The sequence below is a fragment of the Mycteria americana genome, chromosome 7 (genome assembly GCF_035582795.1).
Source record: "Mycteria americana isolate JAX WOST 10 ecotype Jacksonville Zoo and Gardens chromosome 7, USCA_MyAme_1.0, whole genome shotgun sequence".
Lineage (NCBI taxonomy): Eukaryota > Metazoa > Chordata > Aves > Ciconiiformes > Ciconiidae > Mycteria > Mycteria americana.
This window is the reverse complement of record NC_134371.1, coordinates 44,155,781-44,179,672: the sequence shown is the minus strand read 5'-3', so window position 1 is coordinate 44,179,672 and position 23,892 is coordinate 44,155,781. Positions and strand designations below refer to the sequence as shown.

Sequence of the window (23,892 nt, the reverse complement as noted above, 5' to 3'; positions counted from 1 at the left end):
CAAAACTATTCAATCTTAAAAATATTAAATTTCCTTTTTGCTTTGAGCAACAAGGTTGATTCTTGTTTTCGAACAGTTCCAATTGTTGAATTACCCCTGTCTATACTGATAACAAGATAAAATGTAAAATTTTCTGCTGGCTTTATTGCTTACCAAGGATGAAGTTAAATTGCCCGTATTTTGACCCCATTTAGGTAAGGGAAAAGACCTTCCAAATTGTGAAAGTGCATTTTTCTATGAACTAGTACTGCATGAGTTTGCTTGTATTTCCTATTTTATTTTTGTTCTTTTCCTTATGATGGGGAAAAAAAAATCCAGAACTAAAATATAAATGTATATTGATCGTGACAGGAATGAACAAAAGTTTAATTACCAATGCATTCTTTAAAATCCTTTTTCAGAAGCTTCAAGCTGCGTGTTTGATCCAAAAAGCATACAGAGGTTTCAAGGCAAGAAGGAAACTTGTTCAACAAAAAGCTGCTGCTGTAATTATCCAAAAACATCTGAGGGCTTGGCAGGAAGGCAGGCTTCAATTTATGAAATACAACAAAACCAGAAGAGCTGTCATTAAACTGCAAGCATTTATACGGGGTTATTTAGTCAGAAAAAAGGTTGGTATAGTTCAAATTAAAACTACACTGTTGATGTAAAGTATCTCTAGCTGTTTAGCTGTTTTAGCATTATCTCTAGCTGTTTTAGCATTAGTTCTGGCTGCCAAGAAAAGGAAAACCTGATCACTTGTTGAACTCAAATTCTTGTTGACTGCTTTGAGAATTGGGTAGGTCAGAATAGACCAGAATACAGTTTGACCCTTTTCTCACAATCCTTTAGTACTAAAATAGGTTTTCATCATTGGGTGGTTTTTTAGCTTCTGAGACCTTTGTGGCTTACCTATAACTGATACTTCTGCACACAAATACTTAAAATGAAATTGTTCTCTGCTATATATTAATGTTGTTGCTTACAATCACTTCTGTGTATTACTGTTTAATTAGAGACCTAGTACTGAAGAAAGGTAGCTTACTTAGTTCTGAGGTAATGACTTCTGAGGTGATTCTTCAGCATCTAATAGTACATTGCTGTTTATTATGGTCTTTGCATAGATGATCAGCTACCTCCGGGTATGAAAAGTAATGATGTTCCTTGTTTTGTTTTCCTGCTACAGTTTTCAGAACAGAAACAAAAGAAGAGACTACTTTATTTTACAGCAGCTGCATATCATCATATCTCTGCAACTAAAATTCAAAGGGCATATAGGATTCACCTCATCTTAAAACTTGCACAAAAACAGATCTCGTCTGTTCTTATAATACAGGTTAGTCTAAGGACAAATGATTGTGTGTCACATGGTCTAATTTCTTTTCTGTCAGCTAAGATGTAGCACTAAGGCACTGTTGTTCCTTCATATGTGGAAAATAAAGCTAAATTATCGAGTCTATGATTTATTAAATAATGTTGTTTATACCCAGCTAAGCATAATAGAGTGGATCTCAGCAGGCTGTGGAGGCTTAAGCACTTTAAAGCTGAGGATGGATGGGAAAGTCTATATTTCCTTCAGACCCCCAAGCTTGCTACAGGAATCTGTCTTAGCTAAAGGAATCTGTCTTGCTAAAGGAGTGCTGTCTTGGCCTATTTCTTTACATCCTACTGGAAGTAGGAAAGATCAGACACGACAACCTCTAAGTCTCGTGAAATGAAGAGCATCTCCTTACAAATGATCCCTTGGGATACAGTGATTTTTTTGGTTGGATGTCTCTAACCTGCCAGCGGTACCAGAACCTGTCTAAGTTGCAGCATGTTTAATATAAACATGTTTTACTTCTCTAAAAGCAAGATCAAAAATCAGGTCTGTATTGTGGCACTGACTAATAGTAAAAATTATCTTCAGGTCTCCAAACTGACCATTAGCTTAGTCCCAGTAATGGAAGGTCAGCATTAGATAAATGGAGACGCTGAAACAGGAACCCTGAAATAGCTGTTTGTTAGTCAAGGATGGTATGGCAAACTTTGTTCTACTATTCCTCCATATATACAAATCTATCATCTCTCCCCATGAGTTATATTTTCCCCTTAAGGCAAGAGCGAATGGGTGGAAGAGGCTTTTATGCTCAGATTTGGCATACACTACCCTGTCTCCCTTCTCTGTATATAGAGGGGAAGAAACAGAGTTGGGAAATGAGAAAAGTGGGGTGGTGGTTCTCCTTAAAGGCCAGCCAAGAGGAAGAAAACTCCTAGGATGGACTAATGCCAGGCACAAGTATAAATTGGAAGAGGAGTGGCTGGAGCCCCTGCAGGAAGGGATCTGGGGGTGCTGGTTTGACAGCAGGCTCAGTATGAGTCAGCAGGGTGCCCTGGCAGCCAAGAGGGGCAAACCGCACCCTGGGGTGCATCAAATGCAGTATAACCAGCCGGTCAAAAGAGGTGATTATCCACCTATATTCAGTGTTGGTGCGGCCTCACCTGGAGTACTGTGTGCAGTTCTGGGCCCCACAATTTAAGAATGACGTGAAGGTCCTTGAATGCATTCAGAGGAGGGCAACAAAGCTGGTGAAAGGGCTGGAAGGAATGTCCCAGGAGGAGCAGCTAAGGACTTTGGGTTTATCTAGTTTGGAGAAAAGGAGGCTGAGGGGCGACCTCATTGCTCTCTACAGCTTCCTGAGGAAGGGGTGTGGAGAGGGAGGTGCTGATCTTTTCTCCCTGGTATCCAGTGATAGGGCATGTGGGAATGGTTCAACGCTGCGCCAGAGGAGGTTTAGACTGGACATTAGGAAGCATTTCTTTACTGAGGGGGTGGTCAAACATGGAACAGGCTTCCTAGAGAGGTGGCCAATGCCCCAAGCCTGTCAGTATTTAAGAGGCATTTGGACAACGCCCTTAATAACATGCTTTATCTTTTGGTCAGCCCTGAAGTGGTCAGGCAGTTGGATGAGATGATCATTGTAGGTCCCTTCCAACTGAAAATAAAATATTATATTCTATTCTATATGGAATGCTTCCCTAACTGCTCCTAGTTAAGATTTCTTTTTGCAGTCGTGCATTTCAGCTACCCCAAGGCCAATCAGAGCTGTGTCATGGTGGTTATATGAGTGCTAGTGATGTTTGTAGTCTGTCAAAGCTCATGTTAAAATAGTTCCTCAGTTTTTATCAATACTTGTTTAGGATGGGAAAAGGGAATTTAGGGAAAAGTCTTAAATAAATAAATAGAAAGGTATTTTAATTTTAAACAGAGATGGTTCCGAGCAAAAATGCAACAAAAGAGATTTCTAAGAGATTATCAAAGAATCATTCAATTACAACGTGTTATTCGAGGTTGGCTAAATCACAGAAATGATGCAGCAACCATAATCCAGCGAAATGTACAAAGATTCCTTGCCTGCAGACGTAGGAGAAAATTTGCAGTTGGAATACTTAAATTTCAGGTAAATGCCTCTGGTAAGAAAATGACAGGGTTTTTTAGATTTTATTTTTATTCTTTCATTTTTTTCTCTCATGGGTTTTTGGGGAGAGGAAAGATGTTTACTTTGGTTGGCGAATTTATCAGTTAAATTGCAAGCCAAGTCAGCTTCAGTTTAGACATCAAACCTAAATGCAAACAGATCGGCGAGGTAACATCATGAGGTAATATTAAGCAGATACTGGTTGAGGTGACTTATGTGGGAGTGTGTGGAGTGTATATGCATGTGTGTTTTGGTCTTCTGTCTTGAAAATCCAGAATTTGGAAGATTAAGCACTGAATGGTAATTACTTAAAATTAATAACATAGGTAATTAAATACTTAGTCAGACTTGTGTAAAACTGATTTGGAATGGTAATGGAAGTTCTATTCTATTGTCTCTTGTTCACAACTTTTTTTCTCTTTGTGAAATTCCTTTTCTGTAGGCATTGTGGAGAGGATATTCGTGGAGAAAAAGTAATGATACAGCAAAAACTAAAGCTTTAAGACGCAGTTTAGAAAAGGCTAATGAAGAGAGCAGAGAAGAAAACAAATTGTGCAACAGAACTGCAATTGCTATTGAATACCTTCTAAAATACAAACATATCTCTTATATTCTTGCAGCATTAAAGCATCTAGGTCAGTATTTTCTTTTATTATAACAGATAGATTTCCAGGATCATAGAAACTGGAATTTTTCAGCTGAGAAGAGTTCATGATGATTAAGCTTTCTGTACGACTGTAAAATGTGAACGTGTTAGAGAGTATAACGGGGTTTTTTTTCCAGACTAAAATTAGATTATTGATTTAAGAACAGTATTAAAATGGTTATGTAGAGAAAGGAAATCCTATATGACTGCTCTGATTCCCTGGCAGTCCTAGTAATACTATGCCTTACATAAGTCAATTAAATTTACTATCAGTATATGTTCTCCATGGATTGTTTTGTCTGCTTAATGTTTAGTCTGGAATATTAAAACTATTAATTTGGAAATATGTGTTTAAATCAACAATTGCAGTTTTTACTTTTTTGCACTTCTTTGCAGTTAAAAATAAGGGAAAACCCTGGTTTGCAATTAAATTGCTTGAGCTTCAGAGTTTGTTCTGTTTTGTTTGTTGTTTGTTTGTTTGTTTGTTTGTTTGTTTTCCCCTTCTTCTTTAATTATCACAGAGGTGGCTACCAGGCTGTCCCCGCTCTGCTGTGAAAATATGGCCCAGAGCAGTGCAATCTTCACTATTTTTGTTCTGATCCGAAGTTGCAACCGGAGTGTTCCATGCATGGATGTGATCAGATATTCAATTCAGGTTCTACTTAATGTTTCAAAGGTAACTTTAATATTTTCTTTTGCAGGTTTATAAGCTGTAGACTACTTTATTGTAGTATTTATTTATCCACAAAATTTCTGAATAAATTTGAAACAACAAAATCAATAGTTTTGAATAAAAAAAGAGTTTCTGAATTTTAACTGTTATTTTGAAACTAATTACCTACTTTGTAATAATTATGATATAATTTTCCTTTTGGCAAAAGAAAATTATTTCATGGGCTTAAAGTAATAATTTTACTTTTAACTGATTACATTGCAAGGTATCCCAAGGATTGCACAAAACTGTGTAGAAATGCACAAAACTGTGTAGAAATGCACAAAACTGTGTAGAAATGCACAAAACTGTGTAGAAATGCACAAAACTGTGTAGAAATGCACAAAACTGTGTAGAAATGCACAAAACTGTAGTAGTTAGGATAAGCTATGAAGTTTTTTTAAGGTAGAAATGTTAATGTTTCAGAAGACAGGCTACTTTCCCAAATTCATGTCATAGAATACACTATATTTAGACTTTTTGATTTCTTACAGAACCGATTACTTTCATAAATACTTCAAGCTGCTTCAGTACTGTAGTAGTACTGTAGTTATTGACTATGGACTGATTGTTCTAGAGTTTTTTACTTTGAAACTTAATATTTGCTAAAGATAGTTTTTGATCTTATATCCATCCTACAGGCATTTACATTCCAATTGTTTTCTTTTTATTTCAGGAAAAAAATTCAACATTTAGGTTAAACTTATTTTTAAATTTCTCTAAACTTATTCTAAGTCATTCTTCTATTTTAAATGTAAAATCAGGTTCTACGGGTTTCTAAACAAGGCGGGGAAGCACAAAGGGTGTCTTTTTGTAACCTGTCACAATGGTGTAACATCCAGAAGTGATTTTTATCGCTTGGATGCCAGATCAGCTACAAATTTAATCTAGGGGAGAATATGGATTTTGCTTTTTCCTCTAACCTGAAAGGTATTTTAAAAGATCTGTCTATATGAACTCTTGTCTCTTTCTTCTATAACAGTATGAAAGAACTACTCAAGCAGTTTATGAAGTAGAAAATTCTATAGACACGTTACTAGACCTACTGCAAATGTACAGAGGGAAAGCTGGGGACAGAATTTCAGAGAAAGGAGGAAGCATTTTCACAAAGACTTGTTGTTTGTTGGCCATCCTTTCAAAGGACTCAAAAAGAGCTTTGGTAAGACTTAAATGTTTTGGGTTTAATAATTTGATTTAACATGCTTTTCTTGCATGTTTTGGTGGTATTTGAATTTTATTTTATTTTTTTTTTCCCTTCTCCCTCTCTACCATACCTATTATGGCTGTAATATTAATTATGACTAAACTCTGATTTAAAAAAATGCATTTCTGAGGTGGTGAAAACACTCATTATTTTGTGCTTTGTATGCCCTGGTCAGCCAGAGCTATTCAATGTTGCAAGATTATGATATTGCAATCCTTACTTTCCACAGGGGTTTGGTGACTTTCTATCAATTGCTTAGCATTAGGTATAGTTTAGTTGCCACTTAATTAACTTTAATTCCATTTCTCAAAGTTTACTGTTGCTTTTCAGATAAAGTTAAGATCTTTATTGTCAGTAACAACTGGCAATATAATTGTCCATGACTTTGTGTTGACATACTCTATTGTAACAGAGACATAGCCTGTTTCTGAAAGAAATTTCCTTCGTTCATGCCGATTGCTAGAATCCCTAATAAGGTTATTAGGGTAGTCTGGGTTCTATGCTATAAAATCACTAGCTGCTTATCCATCAGGTATACGTGCTTAAGTTATCCAGTCACCTCTGACCATTGTGTTATTCTTTCATTGCTATGAAGATGGGTACAAACACTAATTTATCTCTCTGTACCAATCATTGAAGGCATATGCCAATGACGTATGTACAAATGGTTTTAATGAGAAATTGGTAAAACCTGACTTTTAAGAGCTTGAATTTTCTGAGATCTCAAGGTGCATACCAGTTGCTAGGTAGTTTGAAAGCATTAGACCACGGACTTGTTGTAGGTGTGCTGCCTTTAAAATGGTTTCACTGTACGCAGCTTAAATGATAAACATTCAGTTTTCATTGAATAAAACAGATTTCTTGATTTGTTAAGTTGCTTTCGAACTTGTCATATTAACTGTGTACTTTTTTCACCTTTTCTCAGGAAATCCAAAGCATACCAAGAGCTGTTACTTGCATTCAAAGCCTATATAAACTTACAGCTCGTAAACACAAAATGGATGCAGAGAGAACACTTGTGAAGCAGAAAACAAACACTTTCTTAAGTGGAACTTCCTTTGTTCCAGTAACACCTCTAAGAATAAAAACAGTTTCAAGGTAAGAGCTTAAAAATTAGTCTGCTATTTTTGCTGTGACAATATAATATTTTAATGACAAACCACTAATATTTTCACAGGATTAAACCAGATTGGGTTTTGAGGAAAGATAACATGCAAGAAATTGTGGATCCTCTGCAAGCAATTCTGATGGTGATAGATACACTTGGTATTGCCTGCTACTGAAATGTAAATGATGTATATGAAAACTTATTTGTACACCATGTATGTAGTAGACAGCTAAATGATTTTGAAAGAAAGCAAGTAAGTGTCAAGCTACCCTTGAAAATGTTTTTTCAAATTGTAATTCACACTTTTGTAACTTTTTTGTGTTGTATACAGCTTTTGAAATCCTATTTTGTACTACTACCAAAAGCGATTGTACAATAAAATCATAAGCCCTGGACATTTCGCTAGTGCAGTAATGTATTGTTATTACACAACTGTGAAGCTTACAAATAGCATGGTATTCCTCACTCTGATTAAATATTGTAGAATGCTATTAAAAGCAGTTGTTTGTGTGGCACAGTTATGCTGGCTTGTCTGATCTGGAGGGGTATAGGTAGGAAGAAATCCATAGTCCATGGATTTCAAAACTGGCTACTGTTTTTGGGGAGCATTTACTTTCTCATAAGGTTTTGAGGGATCATGTGTGACTGTAGGAAACGTATTTTTTTTCCTCTTATAATTCCCATTTTTTTTTTTAAACATGACAAGATTATGAGGAAACAACAGGATGTCATAAGGGTGAATTTAGAAATTCTGACCTGATATTTTAAGGGAGGTGATTTGTGAGTGCTTTGTTCCTATCAAGTGAGCAATACATACAAGCATGCTTCTCATCCGGCTGAATAGATGGTGTTCATCACAGCATCTCCCTTAAATTCTGTTCTCTTGTGCCTTGGAATCGCATTTTCTTAGAGCAAGGCCAAGAAAATGAAAACTGTAAAATTATACCCTCCCACCCCCAAATTTAAAGATTATGCCTCCCAAGGGTAGAACAGGATGCTAAATCAACTGGTAGCATTAGTCAGTTAGGTGATAATGCATTGTAGATGAGGTTCTATTTTTTTGTTTTGTTTTGTTTAAAAAGAGACTCAAAAGGGGCTAGCTGTATACAACAAAACCCAACAGACAGATAATACTAGTGGCTATGCTCTTAATGTAAGAGCCTCCAGAATGAATAACATCTAGAATGCGACTGACTGGTTATATGGGGGTAGGCTGGAGGAGGGGGGAATTTTCTATTTCCTCTTATTTCAGCCAAGGTAAATAATCTGATAACAGAATGCCCTTTAAACTTGAAACTCAGGAGGTTCTGAGGGGAGCAGTGTTCAATTAGTTTAAATTGTTCCATAAGCTTGTTGCCTGGTTTCACTGTAAAATGATAAATTCTGTCCTCTTTACTGATGTAAAGTATGCCAAATGAAAGGCGAATTCTGCAAGTCTAGTGTTAGGGTATTTGGAGAACTAAAATAAATGAAAATAGTGTTTTCAGTGAAATAACTTGTTACAAAATACCATGGCCACTAAGGCATTTGTGAATACCTTTGAAAATCCAGTTAATTATTTACAAAAGTAATACTTGGAGTTTTCACAGGTGGTGGAACCTGTTGATGGAGACAGTAAGGAAGATGAGATTTAGAATCTGTTTTTTCTTCCTAGTTACGATGTATTCAGGCAAACTCTTTGCAGAAGGTAAATACATTGAATTCTATTGTTAATAAATGTACATTGAATTTAGAACATGCAGTCTAAGGTAACTTAAGTCTTTCATATCTTTACCAAGAGTAAACGCTGCTTTTAATATGTAATTTTGTTGTGAGATGGCTGCTGATCATGATTCAACTGTTGCTGTAGCTCAGGGCTACAGATTCATATCTAAGCTTCAAAGCCATAATATTGAAAGCTTCGCTTTTATTCAGAAAAAGTTTCTTTTGAAATGTATTTGAACGGTTTTGAGGCACTTACACAAATTGAGCTTTGTACTATTAAAACATTTTATATATTGAAGTGTCTTGGTGACTGAAGTGTTTTGGCTTACCGCAAAGCAAAAGAGGGGAAGTTAAATGGAACCTGCAGAAGCCTAGTCTGGGGTGGTTCTGCATTTTCTATCCCTCCTTTCAGTATTGCTTTAAAATTCCTGGGTTTATATAGTTTACATACCACTTGAACTGCAAGTTCACAAAGCTGTGGACTGTATATGAGGGTACACCTCCCTTAATTGAAAAGGTGTCCCTTTCTTTGCATTTCATTTTGTATGTGCTAACGTATATTTAACTCCAACATATTTGTTGCAACTACCTCTGTCTTCACTAGAGTTTTGTCCTTATGCAAAGCAGTTTGAAATTGCACTGATACCCTTTGGAAAGTCAAACAAAAGGTATGTAGGTAGCAACCATTTCTGTCTTTTAATTACTTAAAAATCTCAGTTAACCTCAGTGTTGGTTTTTATTTTTTTTATTTCGAAGTGATCCAGTGGCTGTGTGAGGAAGGGAATTACTTAAAAAAAAAAAAAAATCTTTGCAATTTCCATTTAGTAAAAATACTGAATTTCCAGAAAATTCTAGTAAATGCAGTAAATTCTAGGGACATTATTCAATAAAGGAGTGATAGTTTGTTACTTTGGTTCTAATATGTGTAGGGTGAATGCAGCAGTACCAACTTGTGGGAAAATTCTGCTCAATTATAATGAGATTCATAGGTGGTGATTCAGTTTTTTAAAACTTGATTCTTCAGGTTAGTTTGCCTTGTGATGCCATGGAGAGAATTTTTGAGACCCAAAGGATAATTTTATAAGAAATCCAAACATAAGTATTGCTTTTTGGTTTGTTGGTTTTGTGTTTTGTTTTGGTGGGTTTTTTTTTAATAACAATGTCATATTCAGCACAACTCCTTTTAAAGGTTTTCTCCTATTACTGGTTTGGGGGTTTTTGTTTTGTTTTTAATTGCAGTTCTGCTTGTTCTTTCCTTAACCTCCATTTCTTCTTTCTTTTCCATTGTTTCTGTTCTCTAAATTCGCTTTCTTCAGCAAGTTTAACTCCTATATTGACTCCCGGCAGTTTGTCATACTGTTCTGGTAGTTTGCTGAATTGCGGAGCTATGGCGTAGCTAATCTTGACACTGTTGCCACTGGATTTTAGAGCAGGCATCGGTATGTTTATGCAGCAAAGGGTGCTCACGCTTACATCTTCTGGGCTAAATAAAAAGTCAAATAAATGTGTCCTGCATCAGTTTTGCCCAGTTCACATTAGGAAGTTTCATTCTAGAGCTGATATTCCTGTGAACCGAAGGAACAAAAGCTGATAGAATTGTAACAGATCTTAATTTCAGTGAGTCTTACAAGACCCTTCATGCTTGTAAGTATGCAGAATTTCATTCACCTTGTTGGAAAGCCTGAATCAATCCGACTGATATTAAATAAATTAATGCAAAAAAAGTTCATATCTGGGCTGAGATTTTCAGTGAGAAAAATATATTTTTCTTTTTGCAGATAAACCTTGTGATTTGCCACACATAGAAAATGGAAAGATTGCCCAGTACTATTATAATTTCAAAAGTTACTATTTCCCTATGCGTAAGGAAAAAAAACTTTCCTATTCTTGTATGGTTGGTTATACAACTGAAACTGGGAATCAAGATGGAAGAATAACTTGTACAGCAAAAGGATGGTCTCCAGTGCCACAATGCTACAGTGAGTTAGTTTTATTAATCTCATCGTTGCTTCTAGCTGGAAACTTTTCTAGTTGGATTTCCTTGAACATGCAGGAACAGAAGCTGCATAACAGGAGGGATAAAATGTGTAAGTTAGGACAAGGTGAAGTCAATCCTTGATGTATACAAACTATGTATGGTTATATATGGAACGTTTTTACAATAATACATATTTTAAGGGCTTTTTACCATCTATGCTTTAAGAGCACCAAGAAAGTTGCCTGGTTTCCTTATTTTGGGAAAACTAATAGATGGTTTCCCTTCAGATGTATACCTTCTAGAGCCTCCCTAGCTCTAGACTCCTTGGTTGTCGTGTTCCATGTCATTCCTATCGGTTTGATGTATTGTTTGATGATTGTGGTAGTTTCTTCAATAGGTCAAGAAAACAAGATTAGATCAGGATAGCTAAAACCCCCCTTCTCTTGCTTATCAGAGAACAAAAATATTCCGTTAATTCCTTCTTTCTAACCAAGCTGTCTCCTTTCATTTAGAAAAATGTAATAAACCTCTTTTGGAAAATGGCTTTTTTTACGGTACAGAAATGTACTTCAAAATACATGAGAAACTGCAATACAAGTGTAATCCAGGCTACCACACTCCAAGTGGTGGTACTGAAGATACAGTACAATGTCGGCCAGATGGATGGTCCTCCCAGCCAAGCTGTACTAAAAAATTTGGTAGGATTCTGCAATTTTCTCCTTTATAATCTGTCTTATATGTATATAATTCTGCTGTCCTTGCTGTACCTGTAAGGCCAAATTGCCTATGTTAGGTTATCATTTGAGTATTCCTAAAGTAGGTTCTCAGCTGTACCTCATGGGAAGAAGGTCAGATTTCACACGCTGCTAGCTTTATGAATTTGTACAGGTAAAATTGTACGTAGAAGGAATCAGTATAGATGAAATTGCTTTGTTTCAAATCCATTGCCATCCAAACTTTCTTTCCAAATGATGACTGGAAAGCTTGTGCAAACTACTGCATTTTTAACTATTTGTTATTTGCAAAGATTTTGCCTTGGATATGACCACTTTTAAGGTGTATCTAAGGCAAATTTTAGATTAATAACTCGAAATGAACAGAGCAATTAATATTATGTATATGCTTTATTTATTTAAGAGTTGTGTCGAGTACCCAATTTACATCACGGCAGCTACTTCACAGCCCAACAAGAGCTTCGATTGAATGAAACACTGCTGTACAAATGTGATGAGGGATATCATACTGCAGGAGGAAACACTACAGAAGAAGCAGTGTGTCGAACACATGGGTGGTCCCTTACTCCAAACTGCACTAGTATGTAATGGTCTGGAAAATAATTCTGCTTGAAATATGACTTATTCTACAAATGAACAAAAATTTGCAAAAAGGCTTGGTTTATACGGTGTTGGGGGCAGGGGGAAAGCCTTCCTCAGCCGGTTTTCACTGCTGTGTGTTTTCTTCCTAGAAATAACTTGTTCCTCTTTGAGTGCAGTAGCACATGGAGGTTTCTATCCTGTGAAGAAAATCTATGAAGAGGGAGATGTAGTTCACTTTTTCTGTGAGGAAAATTATTCTGTCAGTGAATTTGATCTAATTCAGTGTTATTATTTTGGATGGCATCCAGACCCTCCAGTGTGTGAAGGTACCTTATTTTTACAGTTTTACTATATCACATTCTTAGTGAAAGACTAGCACCTTCTTTCATGAAATGCTTTATGAATACAAACTAAAAATATGCTCTTTGTACCAGTTCACAGCCTAACTAGAAATCAAGTCTTAGCTGAAAGGCATGGAGCCAAGGTAGCAGGGAGGGAGGCAATGATAATTGGAATTAGTTTTCAGTGGACTCTAACAATGGAGCAGATACTGTCTCTTGCTGCCGTTGTGTCCTGGAGAAGCAGGAATCAACAATGACAGGGAAGTTGTTCAGCCCCTAAAGCTCAAGTAAAACCACGTTCAGAGCACAGGAAGGTTTAATCAAGCATGTTTAATCCTGCCTCGTGAGGTGGGAACATGCCTTTTGAGAGGCATTAAAACTGAAATTTGTAACAAGTTCCTCTGGAGCTTGGGGATTGTGGTACTTTTCAGAGTTTTACAGCCTCTCCATACTGGACATGTTTTCAACAGAATTAACTAGAAAGGTCATCCTGAGGACAGAAACACACCTTTAGCAATTACTATCACTTCCCCAATCATTGGGGGATAACGGAGATTCTCAGAAAAGAAACTTTCAAAAGAATGAAAGGTCTAGTGAACCAGATGAGGTATAGTATACAGGAGAAAACAGTACAAATCAACGTTTACGCTAGCTGAGAGTTTATAATATTGTTCAACATACCTTGATAGTTGTGGATCATTGTCTTATCTGGATATTGTCTCCTTTATGAGGATTACTTCTGAACTTTAGAAGATCTCACTGCCTTGTGGTAGCAAATTCTCTGCTTCATGTACAAGGGATGCCAGGTGTTGATGACAGAGGATGGGACAATCAACCGTTTTTATTGGTTTAAGCTAAATCTATGGTATTAGTTTCTAATATATTTTTACAGGAATTTTTCCTGTGAAGCATGCTTTCTAAAGCAGCTTTAATAATCATTGTGCATGGGGTGCTCGAGATGAAAAATAATTATATTTAGCCTTTAAAAAATACAATGTGTTAAGCACAGTTTTCAGGAAAATTAGTGTTTTGTAATTCCTTTATAGCTAATCTTGTAGAATACTATGTGATTGAGCACAGAGATGAAATTCATCTTCCTTTCCTAGAAAATACAGTAGCATTTAAGATGCACTAGAATATCTGAATTAAATGGCATGTGTTGGGACCCCAGCCCTGTATTTATTCTGAGGACACAGCAGGAATTTTTCTTGAGTGAGTGCAGAGAAGGTGGGGTGCTCAGGAGAATGAAAACATGGCCTAAATCTAGTTTTGAGGGTACAGTAATCGCAAACTTAATTTGGGGATAGGAAATGGGCTATGACTATTGCTGCTTCTGTAGCATTAGAATTAATACATAAACTGCTTTCAATATTATATCAATGGAGGGTATGGGAAATCTCTGTTTCCTGAAGCCCTTTAGAGAACATTTTATTAAGTCTATGTGGAGAAATTACAAATTTGTTTATAGCAGTGCAATAGCATAATACCTCTATTTTCTACTTGTTGAATGTAAAATCACTTTTTTTTCTGGTCTCCCATTTTGTTAAGAAAATGGGAGTAAACAATTACTCTGGATCAACCAAAAATGTGTTTTGAGTGATAGGCTTGCGTGCTGTATAGTAAAATTAATTGTGTACATGGTTTTGATTAGCGAGAAAACAATATGTATTTTTTATTTTCAGATGTAAAAAATAAATGTCCTCCACCACCACTTCCTCCTCATGCCCATATCGTCACAGTTAGAAGAACATACCATAACGGAGACAAAGTTCGTATACAGTGTCAAAGTACCTTTGAAATAAGAGGATCTGAGGAAATCCAGTGCGAAAAAGGAAAATGGACATCACCCCCTATTTGTATGGGTTAGTACTTTTGTGAAGACTGGCAACTGAACAGAAACGATTCTTGAAACAATGCCTTAATTTTCTGGAGAGCCTCAGTTTCCATATCTGCAAAACTGTTTATGTTGTCCTCTGTTAAAATGCTTGAGAGGTAAAGTGCTGCATAATTTGCAGACAATCCATTGTTCACAGATTAAAGAGAAAGCATGAGCCAGGTGAATTCAGCTGGCATCTGTGTTGTGTAGTTCTCCCCTGGAATGTTGATTTTATTACATCTCACAAGGCATCGGTGTCTATCTGTTTTGGTATTTGCAAATGAGTTATTTCTGAGAAAACTTGTTCTAAGTTTCTGCTGTGGTTATAGGAACTATGGATAAACGGGAGTCTGCGGCACCACCATCACTCGAGGCAAATGCAGCAATAAGGGCAAGCAAAACCTATCGCAATGAAGATATGAGTAGGTGAACATGGCTTTTCTATTTAAAAGGGACTTCAATACTCTCCAATGCTATTATAGGCATGCCATGACTACTCTTACTACTCTTTTGCTATAGTGCAGTCCCTTACTCTTGAAAATGTCTGCATGTGCTACAGATGTCAATGCAGCAGTCTGAATGAATGAAAGGCCATTGTTGCTTGTTTCTAGTGATTATGAACTACACCTATAAGCCTGTGCTGTATTTGTAATTTTATTTCATATATTAGCATTTATGTTCAGTCATTTTGTACCCCTTCTGTTAATGTTGTCTGAACATGCAAATGTATTAGTATTTTTCTGATCCTTTGATTAATAGTTCCAGTGAGGTTTCTTTTGTTTGTTTTGAACCACCTGTGGGCTAAACATTTCAAGCAACAAATAAAGATCACCTCATCACAGAAACAGGACTAATCTGTATTGAGTGTCACCCAGTAAGGGTCAAGAGTGGACACAGATGAGGAGTGTAGACAGAAATAGAATGACTGCCTGCAATTCAGTAAGGCAAGTGTAGAGTTTCTGAAAACTAAGCTCGAGAAAGAAATTATATTGGTTTACTTTTAGTTGTACATAAATTTTTTGCTCAGTCTATTATTAGTCTGATACTTTTGCCAGTGTTAACATTGTTTTAAAGATCTAATTACCTACCTCCCTACCTCGTATTAGAAATGCAGCAAGACTGTACCTCTCCACCTGTGATTAAAAATGGTGTTGTTCTTGGTCCATTATTGACACGTTACAAAAATGGTTCCTCAGTAGAATATGGTTGTCAACGTTACCATTTTTTGGATGGACCTAGTACTGCTTACTGTGAACGAGGAAACTGGACAGAACAACCAACTTGCTTAGGTAAGTCTTGTAAGAAAAAGAAAGTTTTGTCATACATAAGACAGAATGGTAAAACTGGAAAGAACCTCTAGATAATCCTTTCAGGACCACCTGAATTTCTCTTTTATTTGAGTTAATAAAGGTTCCAGAAACATGAGGATGCACCAAAATCAAATATACCTAGGCCACTCCTGCTAGGTGTCCTCTAGCCTGTTCTTACAAACACCCAATTAAATAGATGCCTCTGTTTTCCTGAGTGAGATGTTCTAGACCATAGCTATCCCTCTTACCCGGGAGGATTCTCTTAATTTCTTGCTCCCATCTCCTCCATTCAGTGAATTTCTTCCTGTCCTTCAGTAGATGTTTCAAAGGAAGGACTGCAGCCATTGCCAAAACGGCTTTTAGCTATGATTAACAAGGAATACAATGACTTCTTGGACTTTCATTTTTTAAACCTTCAGCCTTTGTTTTTATTATGTGTCCTTATGTCTATCATTTCATTCTGGACTTTCTAATTTTTCCACGTTGCTCTTATGTATGCTGTTCAAAACGATGTCTAGAACTCCCCTTAGGAATGTACCAATACTAGCAGGAATACTACTTCTGATGATCTACAAGAGTTGGTTGTTTATCTTTCCTTCCTTTCTGTAATGAAATAATTCTATTTTACTAGCATCCTCTGTTAAATTGACTCACTTCAAGTTTGTAATCTACTGTGAAAATGCAAATAAATAATCAGTTCAGTTTTAATTGCTTATTTCTAAATGAATAAAATGTACCTTGTCTGGATTGAAAGGTCCAGATCAGAATTCTTGGATCTGAATACTCAAATTTAACAAATCCTGTGAAATAATGAAAACTCATTTCCCATGAGTGTTACTTGTCTCCGAAGCATCCAAATAACCATGTCAATCTTTCCGTGTTTTCTGAGATTTCTTTTCAACCCTCACCTCCTCAGACCAGAAAGAGCACATACTGTAGTTAGTTTCAGGAAAATATCCATACCAAGTTGTTGTTATGGTGCTGTCATTAGAATGCGTAATAACTGATTTCTCCTTGCCTTTCCCTCAGCAAAAGGTTAAAAAGGGCCTCTATCAGGCAATGATTCTCATGGAACTTGTAGAAATTTATTTTTGTAACTGTCCCCCTGTCAGGCTTTATTGAAGTTGAACAGTGGTTTCAAAAGTTAATGAGGTTAACTGTCTGATGAAAAGCTAGGCTACCTGATGTGATCCTGGCACTAAGTTTTAAGAAACCTGTCGGAAAGCGACCAAACCAATATTGACCTTGAATAACCCAAAAAAGCCCAAAGAAGAACACAGATCTCTAAATTCTTTTAACAGTGACAAAACAAAGCAAAAAACAAAGCAAAGGGAATTGTCAAAACGCTTCCTTGGGTTAACAGTTTAAATTTAGTGTGTATTAACTACTACTATCCTCAAAAGACTTATCAAACCTGTCAGCCAAATCTGACAGGTTAATTTTGATGGATGACTACTTTCATTATGAAAAGTCCTTTCAAGTTACAGTAAAGAAGTTCTTTTCTTCTTCAATGGTAAACCCAAGCTGCCATATGTTTACAAATACTTGAGAGACCAGATAGTGTCAGAAGTGTGTGTTTTCTGTGATTTACCGTTCCCAGTTTAGGCTTTCTTTTGCATGTTATTTCTGTTACTTCAGCCTATTTCTTCACATTTGCATTCTTTTTTTTATGCATCTATAGGTTTTTTTTCTTGCAAGATTTGAAAACTTTTTGGAACTAATGGTTTAGATTTCTCTTTCTTGACTCCTACAAAAGGGAGCTAAGAAATCACTTAAGGTTGCTTTTTATTGAAGTAGGCTTTTATTTCCTAGAACCATGCACTCTTAATGTAACTGATATGAACAACAACAACATAGAGTTGAAATGGAGACAGGAAGAATTAATTTTCCTACATGGTGATCTCATAGAGTTTGAATGTAAACAAGGATACAGTTTTCTCCAGACTACCATGCCATCTCCTGGGAGGACACAGTGTAACCATGGCAGACTGAAATATCCGAAATGCATTATGCAAGGTAATAGTTTTTTTTTTAATTGCCTTTTTTAAGGCAATTAATCAATCTCAGACCTGTTTAGAAACAATTTGCTTTGGCAGTGCAGGCCTAGAGTCTATAGATGTTTAGGGTTCAACAATACAGATATGCACAGATACCCTTGCACAAGACAAGGGTATCTGTTAAACAAGACAATGTTAAAAATATCCAAGCATGGAAAAACAATACACCTTCCTTTGATGGGGAAGGCTGTAGAAAGGAGGGAGGAGCTCTTCTCCAAGCCCAGGGAACTCAAAGCTCTGTAGAAGGACAGCTGTAAGCAATTAAATGCACACAAGGGATTTCTTATGGTTAGAGTTAAGCAGGAGATTGCATTCTGATCTGAGACATAACGAAATAGAAAGAAAATACTCTGAGAGTGATAGATATCTAGTGTTGACAGACATTTAAAACTGCTGATTTCTTGGTTTCTTAAGCTGAACGTTTCTCAAATGCCATTCCAGCTCCTACAGAAAAATGTGACTCTCCACCTTCTATTGCAAATGGAGCTCTTACTCTCCCACCTCTGAGCCAGTATGACAATGGTTCTTCAGTTCAGTATAGTTGCTCTGACTATCATTTTTTGCAAGGATCTGAGCGTATCTACTGTTCTGAAGGACAGTGGACTTCACCACCAGTTTGTATAGGTAGGTGTCATGAGATAAATAAGCACTAATTTCTCTCCGTAATTCACAGAATCATAGAATAGTATGGAAGTGACCTCTAAAGGTCATCTAGTCCAACCCCCCTGCAATGAGCCAGGGACATCTTCAACTAGATCAGGTTGCTCAGAGCCCCGTCCAGCCTGACCTTGAATGTTTCCAGGGATGGGGCATCTACTGTCTCTCTGGGCAACCTGTTCCAGTGCCTCACCACCCTCAGAAAAAATGTCTTCCTTATATCTAGCCTGAATCTACCCTCTTTTAGTTTAGAACCATTGCCCCTTGTCCTGTTGCAACAGGCCTACTAAAAAGTCTGTCCCCATCTTTCTTATAAGCCCACTTTAAATACTGCAAGGCCACTCCCCAGAGCCTTCTCTTCTCCAGGCTGAACAACCCCAACTCTCTCTAAATTCAGATACTTAGAATTTTTAAATTGAGTATTGTCAACTAGAACTTTAAGATCTCAACTTCATTTTTTTTCACTTAGAGATGAAAGTTTTAATAGAAGCAAATGTAAGCTTGTCTGGCTTTTTTTTTTTCCTTAAATATGACATGCCTGCAGTATCCAATAATACAGTGATTTCATGTGTAATATATTAAGAGAATGGCAAATAATCTACAGTTTTAGTGTAGACTAGTCAAAACGATTCTATTTCAAAAAGAATTGATTTATTAACACTGATTAAGTCTCTCTTCTTTAGAGCCCTGTACTTTGTCAAAAAACGAAATGGACAAAAATAATGTGCTGCTGCAAGGGTTCTATGAGAATCAAGTTTACTTTTACCATGGGGATTATGTTGGATTTTACTGTAAACAGAACCATTTTGGAGCAGAATCTGGTACAACTTTATTTCAAGTGCAGTGTAAGAGAGGACAGCTGACATATCCAAGATGTGTCGAAAGAGGAAAATAACTATGGACTTCAGGAAAGCCTATAGGAAAGGTATGTACCTGTTCTTTATCTGGTATTAACAGCTGAATTAAGATGGCCTCATATTTTCAAGATCACTACAGTCAGCTTTGAGAAATGAGTGTTCAGTGGCATTGTTGGGTCTGAGCTGAAGGGGGAGGGAAGTGAAAGTGCTTTGTGGTATGAGGACTGGGAATGCAGCAGAAGAATGCAATGTTGGTCTATGTGTGGAAGATTTAGGATGAAGGAGTTTTGTAAGGCTTACACTGATAAACTTGAGGATGCATCACAATCTGGAGGACTTGAGCAAAGCACCATGATGAGAAGATGCTGAGCAAGTAGCGCCCTTTGTTGAGGATATTTGGTGGGTTTGATAGCATGAATGCTTTTGTGACTACAGAATATAGCTAAATTGAGATTTAATTTTGTGGCCTTCAATGTTGTGATGTTAAATGATGTTAAATGCTAATTTTACAGAGAGAAAAGAGAGGCCTATTTTTTTGTACATCTTAACAGTACCCATGTCACCTTTCACAGGTAAGAAGCCTCTAAAGGACAAGGCTTGAGGGACAAGAAAAAAAAGCAAGTATTAAAAAAAAAAAAAAGAGTGTTTAATGGATCTATGAAACCATCTAAACCCTAAAAATATGCAAATTCTACTCTGTAGTTAATTAGTATTCTTAAGAAAGGCAAGCAAGCATCTTTGTTTTGCTAATTGAGAGCATTTAAACTATTACACCGTCTAGTCCAACTACTTTGTATGATTTCCTATGACACTTAAACATTGGTACTCTTGGGGCTCTGCGTTTGAACATGTTGTGTGACTGAAGATGTGAAGAAATTCAGGAATATAGACAATGTTTGCTTCGCATCCATTTTAGTATGTTTTAATAAAAAAGTCATTGTAAGGGTCTCTTCTGTATTTTATCTCTGTAGTCCCTCTTTCTGCGATATTGCATGTATGCTGCTCTCTACGGTTTTCCAAGGCTTTTGTGAGTGTTACGTGAATAAATAAAACAACAAAGAAATTAAAGCATTCAAGAAATAGACAAATTCTGCTTATTTAATCAAAACCCAGTCAACCATTTGGTGGGAAAAAAGGTTGGTAACAATAGCATTTACATGCTATTTGCAATAGCATTCCAAAATGTTTTCAAAAGATTGAAAAGTCATTGCTTTGTAAAGTGGTATTTAAAAATGCAGACAAATAACAATAAGATATAGCAATTTAATATAATGAACTTTTGATGTGTGACATGTAGATCTGAACTAGATGTTCACTATAGCTTTTCTTTCTAGGTCATGTTATGAACAACAATTTTAATGTGAATTGGTGAGTCTTTCTCAGTTAAGAAGTAACGTAAGAACTTGGTTAAACAAAATGATTGGTGATAAGTTTTTAACCAGTCAATTTTGGTGAATTGAGCATTGTTACCTTAATAGCTGCCATCTAGGCTTGCTATGCATCCAGAAACTACTTGTGCTGAGGCCAAAATACATTGGAATTCATCTCAGTCTCTGAGTTTTTACATCTTAATCATTCCTGTGTCTATGAAAGGTAGAAGAAAAACTACTTCCCTTGAACGTGAAGGGTGTTTACATGATGGAGTAGCTCTGTAAGCAAAATCTTGTAAGGCAGCTAGTACATCCGTGACCATATCAGTAACACCACACAGGGTCAACGTTACCTAGGTATCAGTATCAGAAAATCCAAATTTGAATACAGAGGTAACCAAAATGGACGAATGGGGAAAAAGTAATTTGGGGCAGGTTGTTTACTTGGAAGGAGACCAGGTTGGAGAACAGGAAGTACAAGCATGGTGCAAAGAGGATCAATAAACAAGAAAAAAGGGTAATAAGGTCTGCCCATGATATAATTGAGACTCTCCAGGCATTCCAGTCAAGCAGCTCTGTGCTTGATCACCTTAGCTTAGATCAGGCTAAAACCCTAAATCTGTAGTCTTGCCCGTACCACAGCGATCATACCTGTTTCCATGGTCTGGAAGACCTCTTCAGGGCAGGGGGGCACTGCACATTCTCTGGCTAGCAGGGAGAAACACCCGAGACAAACGGATGGAGCGTCCACATATCACTGTGTTGGTGCCCATTCCAGGCCCAATGGCATCAGCATCTTCCCAGTTGATTCCTAACACCAGTCTGTGCCAGTGTATTTAATTCTCTTGTTCTCCCCTGCCCCAGCATGTTCAGGACAGTATCCAGGTATTTTCTCTGGTAAAGAGAACACGGATTTCTTTCATTTTCCCCTTTGCAATTTTTTTGCATGAATTAGTTGAAAACAAACTTGTTGCTTGCAATTTGAAATCTGCGGCTGTGTTATTTCTGTTAATTAGCACAGCAGAATTAAGTGAAAGAAAATGAGAGCTACAGCTTGTGTCTCAAAATCTGAAAAAGCTCAGAAATATCTGTGTGAAATCTTGAAAAAGAAAGATTTACAACATGAACATTACAAAACCAACTGAACACAGAATTCTTACAGAAGTTAATGAAAACATAGGAAGTGATAAAGTTGCTTTTTGGAAGGTAAGGAAACTTTATTAATGACTCCTTTCGACAACCTTAATTTTCCGAGAATATATTCGTGTAAATGTGGCTAGGCAGTGTGGGAAGACATAGATCAGCTACACACACTGCTGTGGTAGCAGAGAAGCTGCTGCAGGCACACGGCTCAGGCTGTTGTCCTAGTGTGGGTGGCAGGCTGAAAGTACATCTGTCACAACGCTGTGCTTAGTGTATGTGGAATATACAGTGCAAATGAGGTTCAGTGATGTACAAGCCCAAGAGTGTTTCTGACGTCCTAAGTGTATTTTGGAAGCAGAGAAAGAATTTTTATCTTTGACATTATTTGCTTAGACTTAGCAAACCCTGGTGCTAGAATAACTTGTCAAACAACCATCAACATACCAAAGACCTCAGTGTAACCCTTTAACGGTCCTGAACTTTTGCTGTCTTTCTGCATAGGTAGGCATAGAATTGCAGAATAAGAATCGGGTTGCTCAGGACCCTGTCTGGCTGAGTTCCAGCCAGAAAATATCTCCAAGGAGATATTTTCTAAGCTTTCTGGGCAACCTGTTCCCATGTCTGTCTACCCTCATGGGGCGAATCTTTTTTCTAGTATCTAACTGGAACTTCTTTTGCCGCAGATTTGTGTCTGTTGTCTTTCATCCTATCACTGTGCATCTCCGAGAAGAGTATGGCTCCATCTTCTCGGTACTCTCCCATTAGGAAGCCAAAACCAGAAATAAGGTCTCCTCCCGGCCTTCTCTTCTTAAGAAACATTCAGAAAAGAATGGAGTTTTTTTGGTTGTGTGAGGAATGAGAAAAATAATTATTTTATGTTTCTGTTGGCGCCTTTCCTTGGGCAGCAGAGCCTTCCAATGGCGTCAGTATGGCAATAGGTCTCAGCTCTGTCATCTCACGGTGATAGCGCTGGCTTGGGAGTAGGTAGATGATACGATAACATTTCTGCACCAAGTTTGGCTTCTGCAATTTTTTTCAAGATCAACCTTTTCTTTGTTATCATAGAATCATGGGATAGTTTGGGTTGGAAGGGACCCTTAAAGATCGTCTAGTCCAACCCCCCTGCCATAGATAGGGACGTCTTCCACTAGATCAGGTTTCTCAAAGCCCCATCCAGCCTGACCTGGCATGTTTCCAGGGATGGGGCCTCCACAACTTCTCTGGGCAACCTGTTCCAGTGTCTCACCACCCTCGTTGTAAAAAATGTCTTCCTTATATCCAATCTAAATGCACCCTCTTTCAGTTTAAAACCATTGTGGTGTCACGACGGAGAGGTCTTTCCTCTTGCGTAACAACCTTGCACTTAGGCATTTTTTTGCAAACATCAGCCGAAAAGGCATTCAGATTTATTTATAGATTGTAATTTCTGTTTTCCAGTTAAGCTCTCACCTCCGTGGTACATAATTGAGGAAACTGACTTTTCTCTGGATGTAAACTCACAGATCGGGGCAATTCCTGTAACAGGCAAAGTTTTGAGTGCTGTATGTGCCGATTCAGATTGGCACGTTTTAAGCAAGGTGAACCTGTGTCCCAGTGAAGTTTCAACACCTTAAATTGACTTTTAAATGTTTCATGCAGTGGAGCTGGTGGGCCTGTTGCCCAGACCTGTTGCCTTTGAGGAGCTCTGGATAAAGCATAAGAATATTTGGTAAATGGGAAAAGACCCTTCTCTTGAAAGAGCCGAACTGGGGAACATGGAGGGAGATTAAAAGTCAGTCTCTGGAACATTTGTTGGAAGTAGAATTCAGAGCAATTTCCTATGTTTTAACAAGTGGTGATTTACTTTCTGAAGTCCTGAGGTGAAAGGACATGAAGTAGAAGTCCTTCTACTTTGGTGTGGAGATCAGATCTTTTAAAGAGTGCCTGTATTTTCTCAGGTGAATATAAGGAAACATGATCCTGAATAGGAAGAACACTTTCTTTTGTCTTTCAGAAAGAAAGAAAAAGAAAGAAAGAGGAGAGAGAGAAAGAGGAGAGAAAGAAAGTCTGCATGGTGTGTAATAAAAATTATGCAACCATTTTGGAGCTGACTTACTGGAAACGGCTGCCTGATCAGCAATTGCTATTTAGAAAAGGCAACTCAGTGTCTTCCAGTGACTGAGTTACAAATGAGGCC

The 23,892-nt window shown here is 37.2% G+C and overlaps 2 protein-coding genes across 7 annotated transcripts in view; both read left to right on the top strand.

Moving 5' to 3' along the window:
* Window positions 1–8,660, top strand: part of ASPM (assembly factor for spindle microtubules) — a 35,110-nt gene extending 26,450 nt beyond the window's left edge. The window contains exons 22-29 of the mRNA XM_075508158.1: window positions 402–611; window positions 1,166–1,315; window positions 3,228–3,419; window positions 3,880–4,072; window positions 4,605–4,759; window positions 5,778–5,954; window positions 6,925–7,097; window positions 7,177–8,660. Coding sequence (XP_075364273.1) covers window positions 402–611; window positions 1,166–1,315; window positions 3,228–3,419; window positions 3,880–4,072; window positions 4,605–4,759; window positions 5,778–5,954; window positions 6,925–7,097; window positions 7,177–7,282 — 1,356 coding nt within the window. The 3' untranslated portion in view covers window positions 7,283–8,660. The remainder of the gene's footprint in view (window positions 1–401; window positions 612–1,165; window positions 1,316–3,227; window positions 3,420–3,879; window positions 4,073–4,604; window positions 4,760–5,777; window positions 5,955–6,924; window positions 7,098–7,176) is intronic.
* On the top strand, window positions 7,245–21,797 carry F13B (coagulation factor XIII B chain). 6 transcript variants are annotated; one of them, XR_012776534.1, is made up of 14 exons: window positions 7,257–7,360; window positions 8,676–8,794; window positions 10,590–10,790; window positions 11,302–11,487; window positions 11,927–12,103; window positions 12,255–12,431; window positions 14,129–14,308; window positions 14,652–14,744; window positions 15,429–15,611; window positions 17,445–17,648; window positions 18,131–18,313; window positions 19,030–19,271; window positions 20,538–20,571; window positions 21,590–21,797. XR_012776534.1 is itself a non-coding variant. In XM_075508153.1 (13 exons), the coding sequence occupies exons 1-12, from the start codon at window positions 7,341–7,343 to the stop codon at window positions 19,239–19,241; spliced, it is 1,914 nt and encodes a 637-aa protein (XP_075364268.1). In that variant the 5' UTR covers window positions 7,245–7,340; the 3' UTR covers window positions 19,242–19,271; window positions 19,776–20,265. The 6 variants fall into 6 exon arrangements, 4 of the variants coding, with proteins under 4 accessions (XP_075364268.1, XP_075364269.1, XP_075364267.1 ...); XR_012776533.1 differs by having other exon boundaries at window positions 21,595–21,620; XM_075508153.1 differs by lacking the exons at window positions 20,538–20,571; window positions 21,590–21,797 and adding an exon at window positions 19,776–20,265 and having other exon boundaries at window positions 7,245–7,360; window positions 8,697–8,794.
* Window positions 21,798–23,892: the final 2,095 nt, after the last annotated feature.

What these genes read in the sequence shown, in the direction of transcription:
- F13B (XM_075508152.1), top strand. Translation starts at nt 7,341, where the DNA reads ATGATTTTGAAAGAAAGCAA. An exon ending in AGGCAAACTCTTTGCAGAAG is followed by an intron (nt 8,795 to 10,589) that starts GTAAATACATTG and finishes TTCTTTTTGCAG; the next exon opens with ATAAACCTTGTGATTTGCCA. An exon ending in CCTTACTCCAAACTGCACTA is followed by an intron (nt 12,104 to 12,254) that starts GTATGTAATGGT and finishes TTTTCTTCCTAG; the next exon opens with AAATAACTTGTTCCTCTTTG.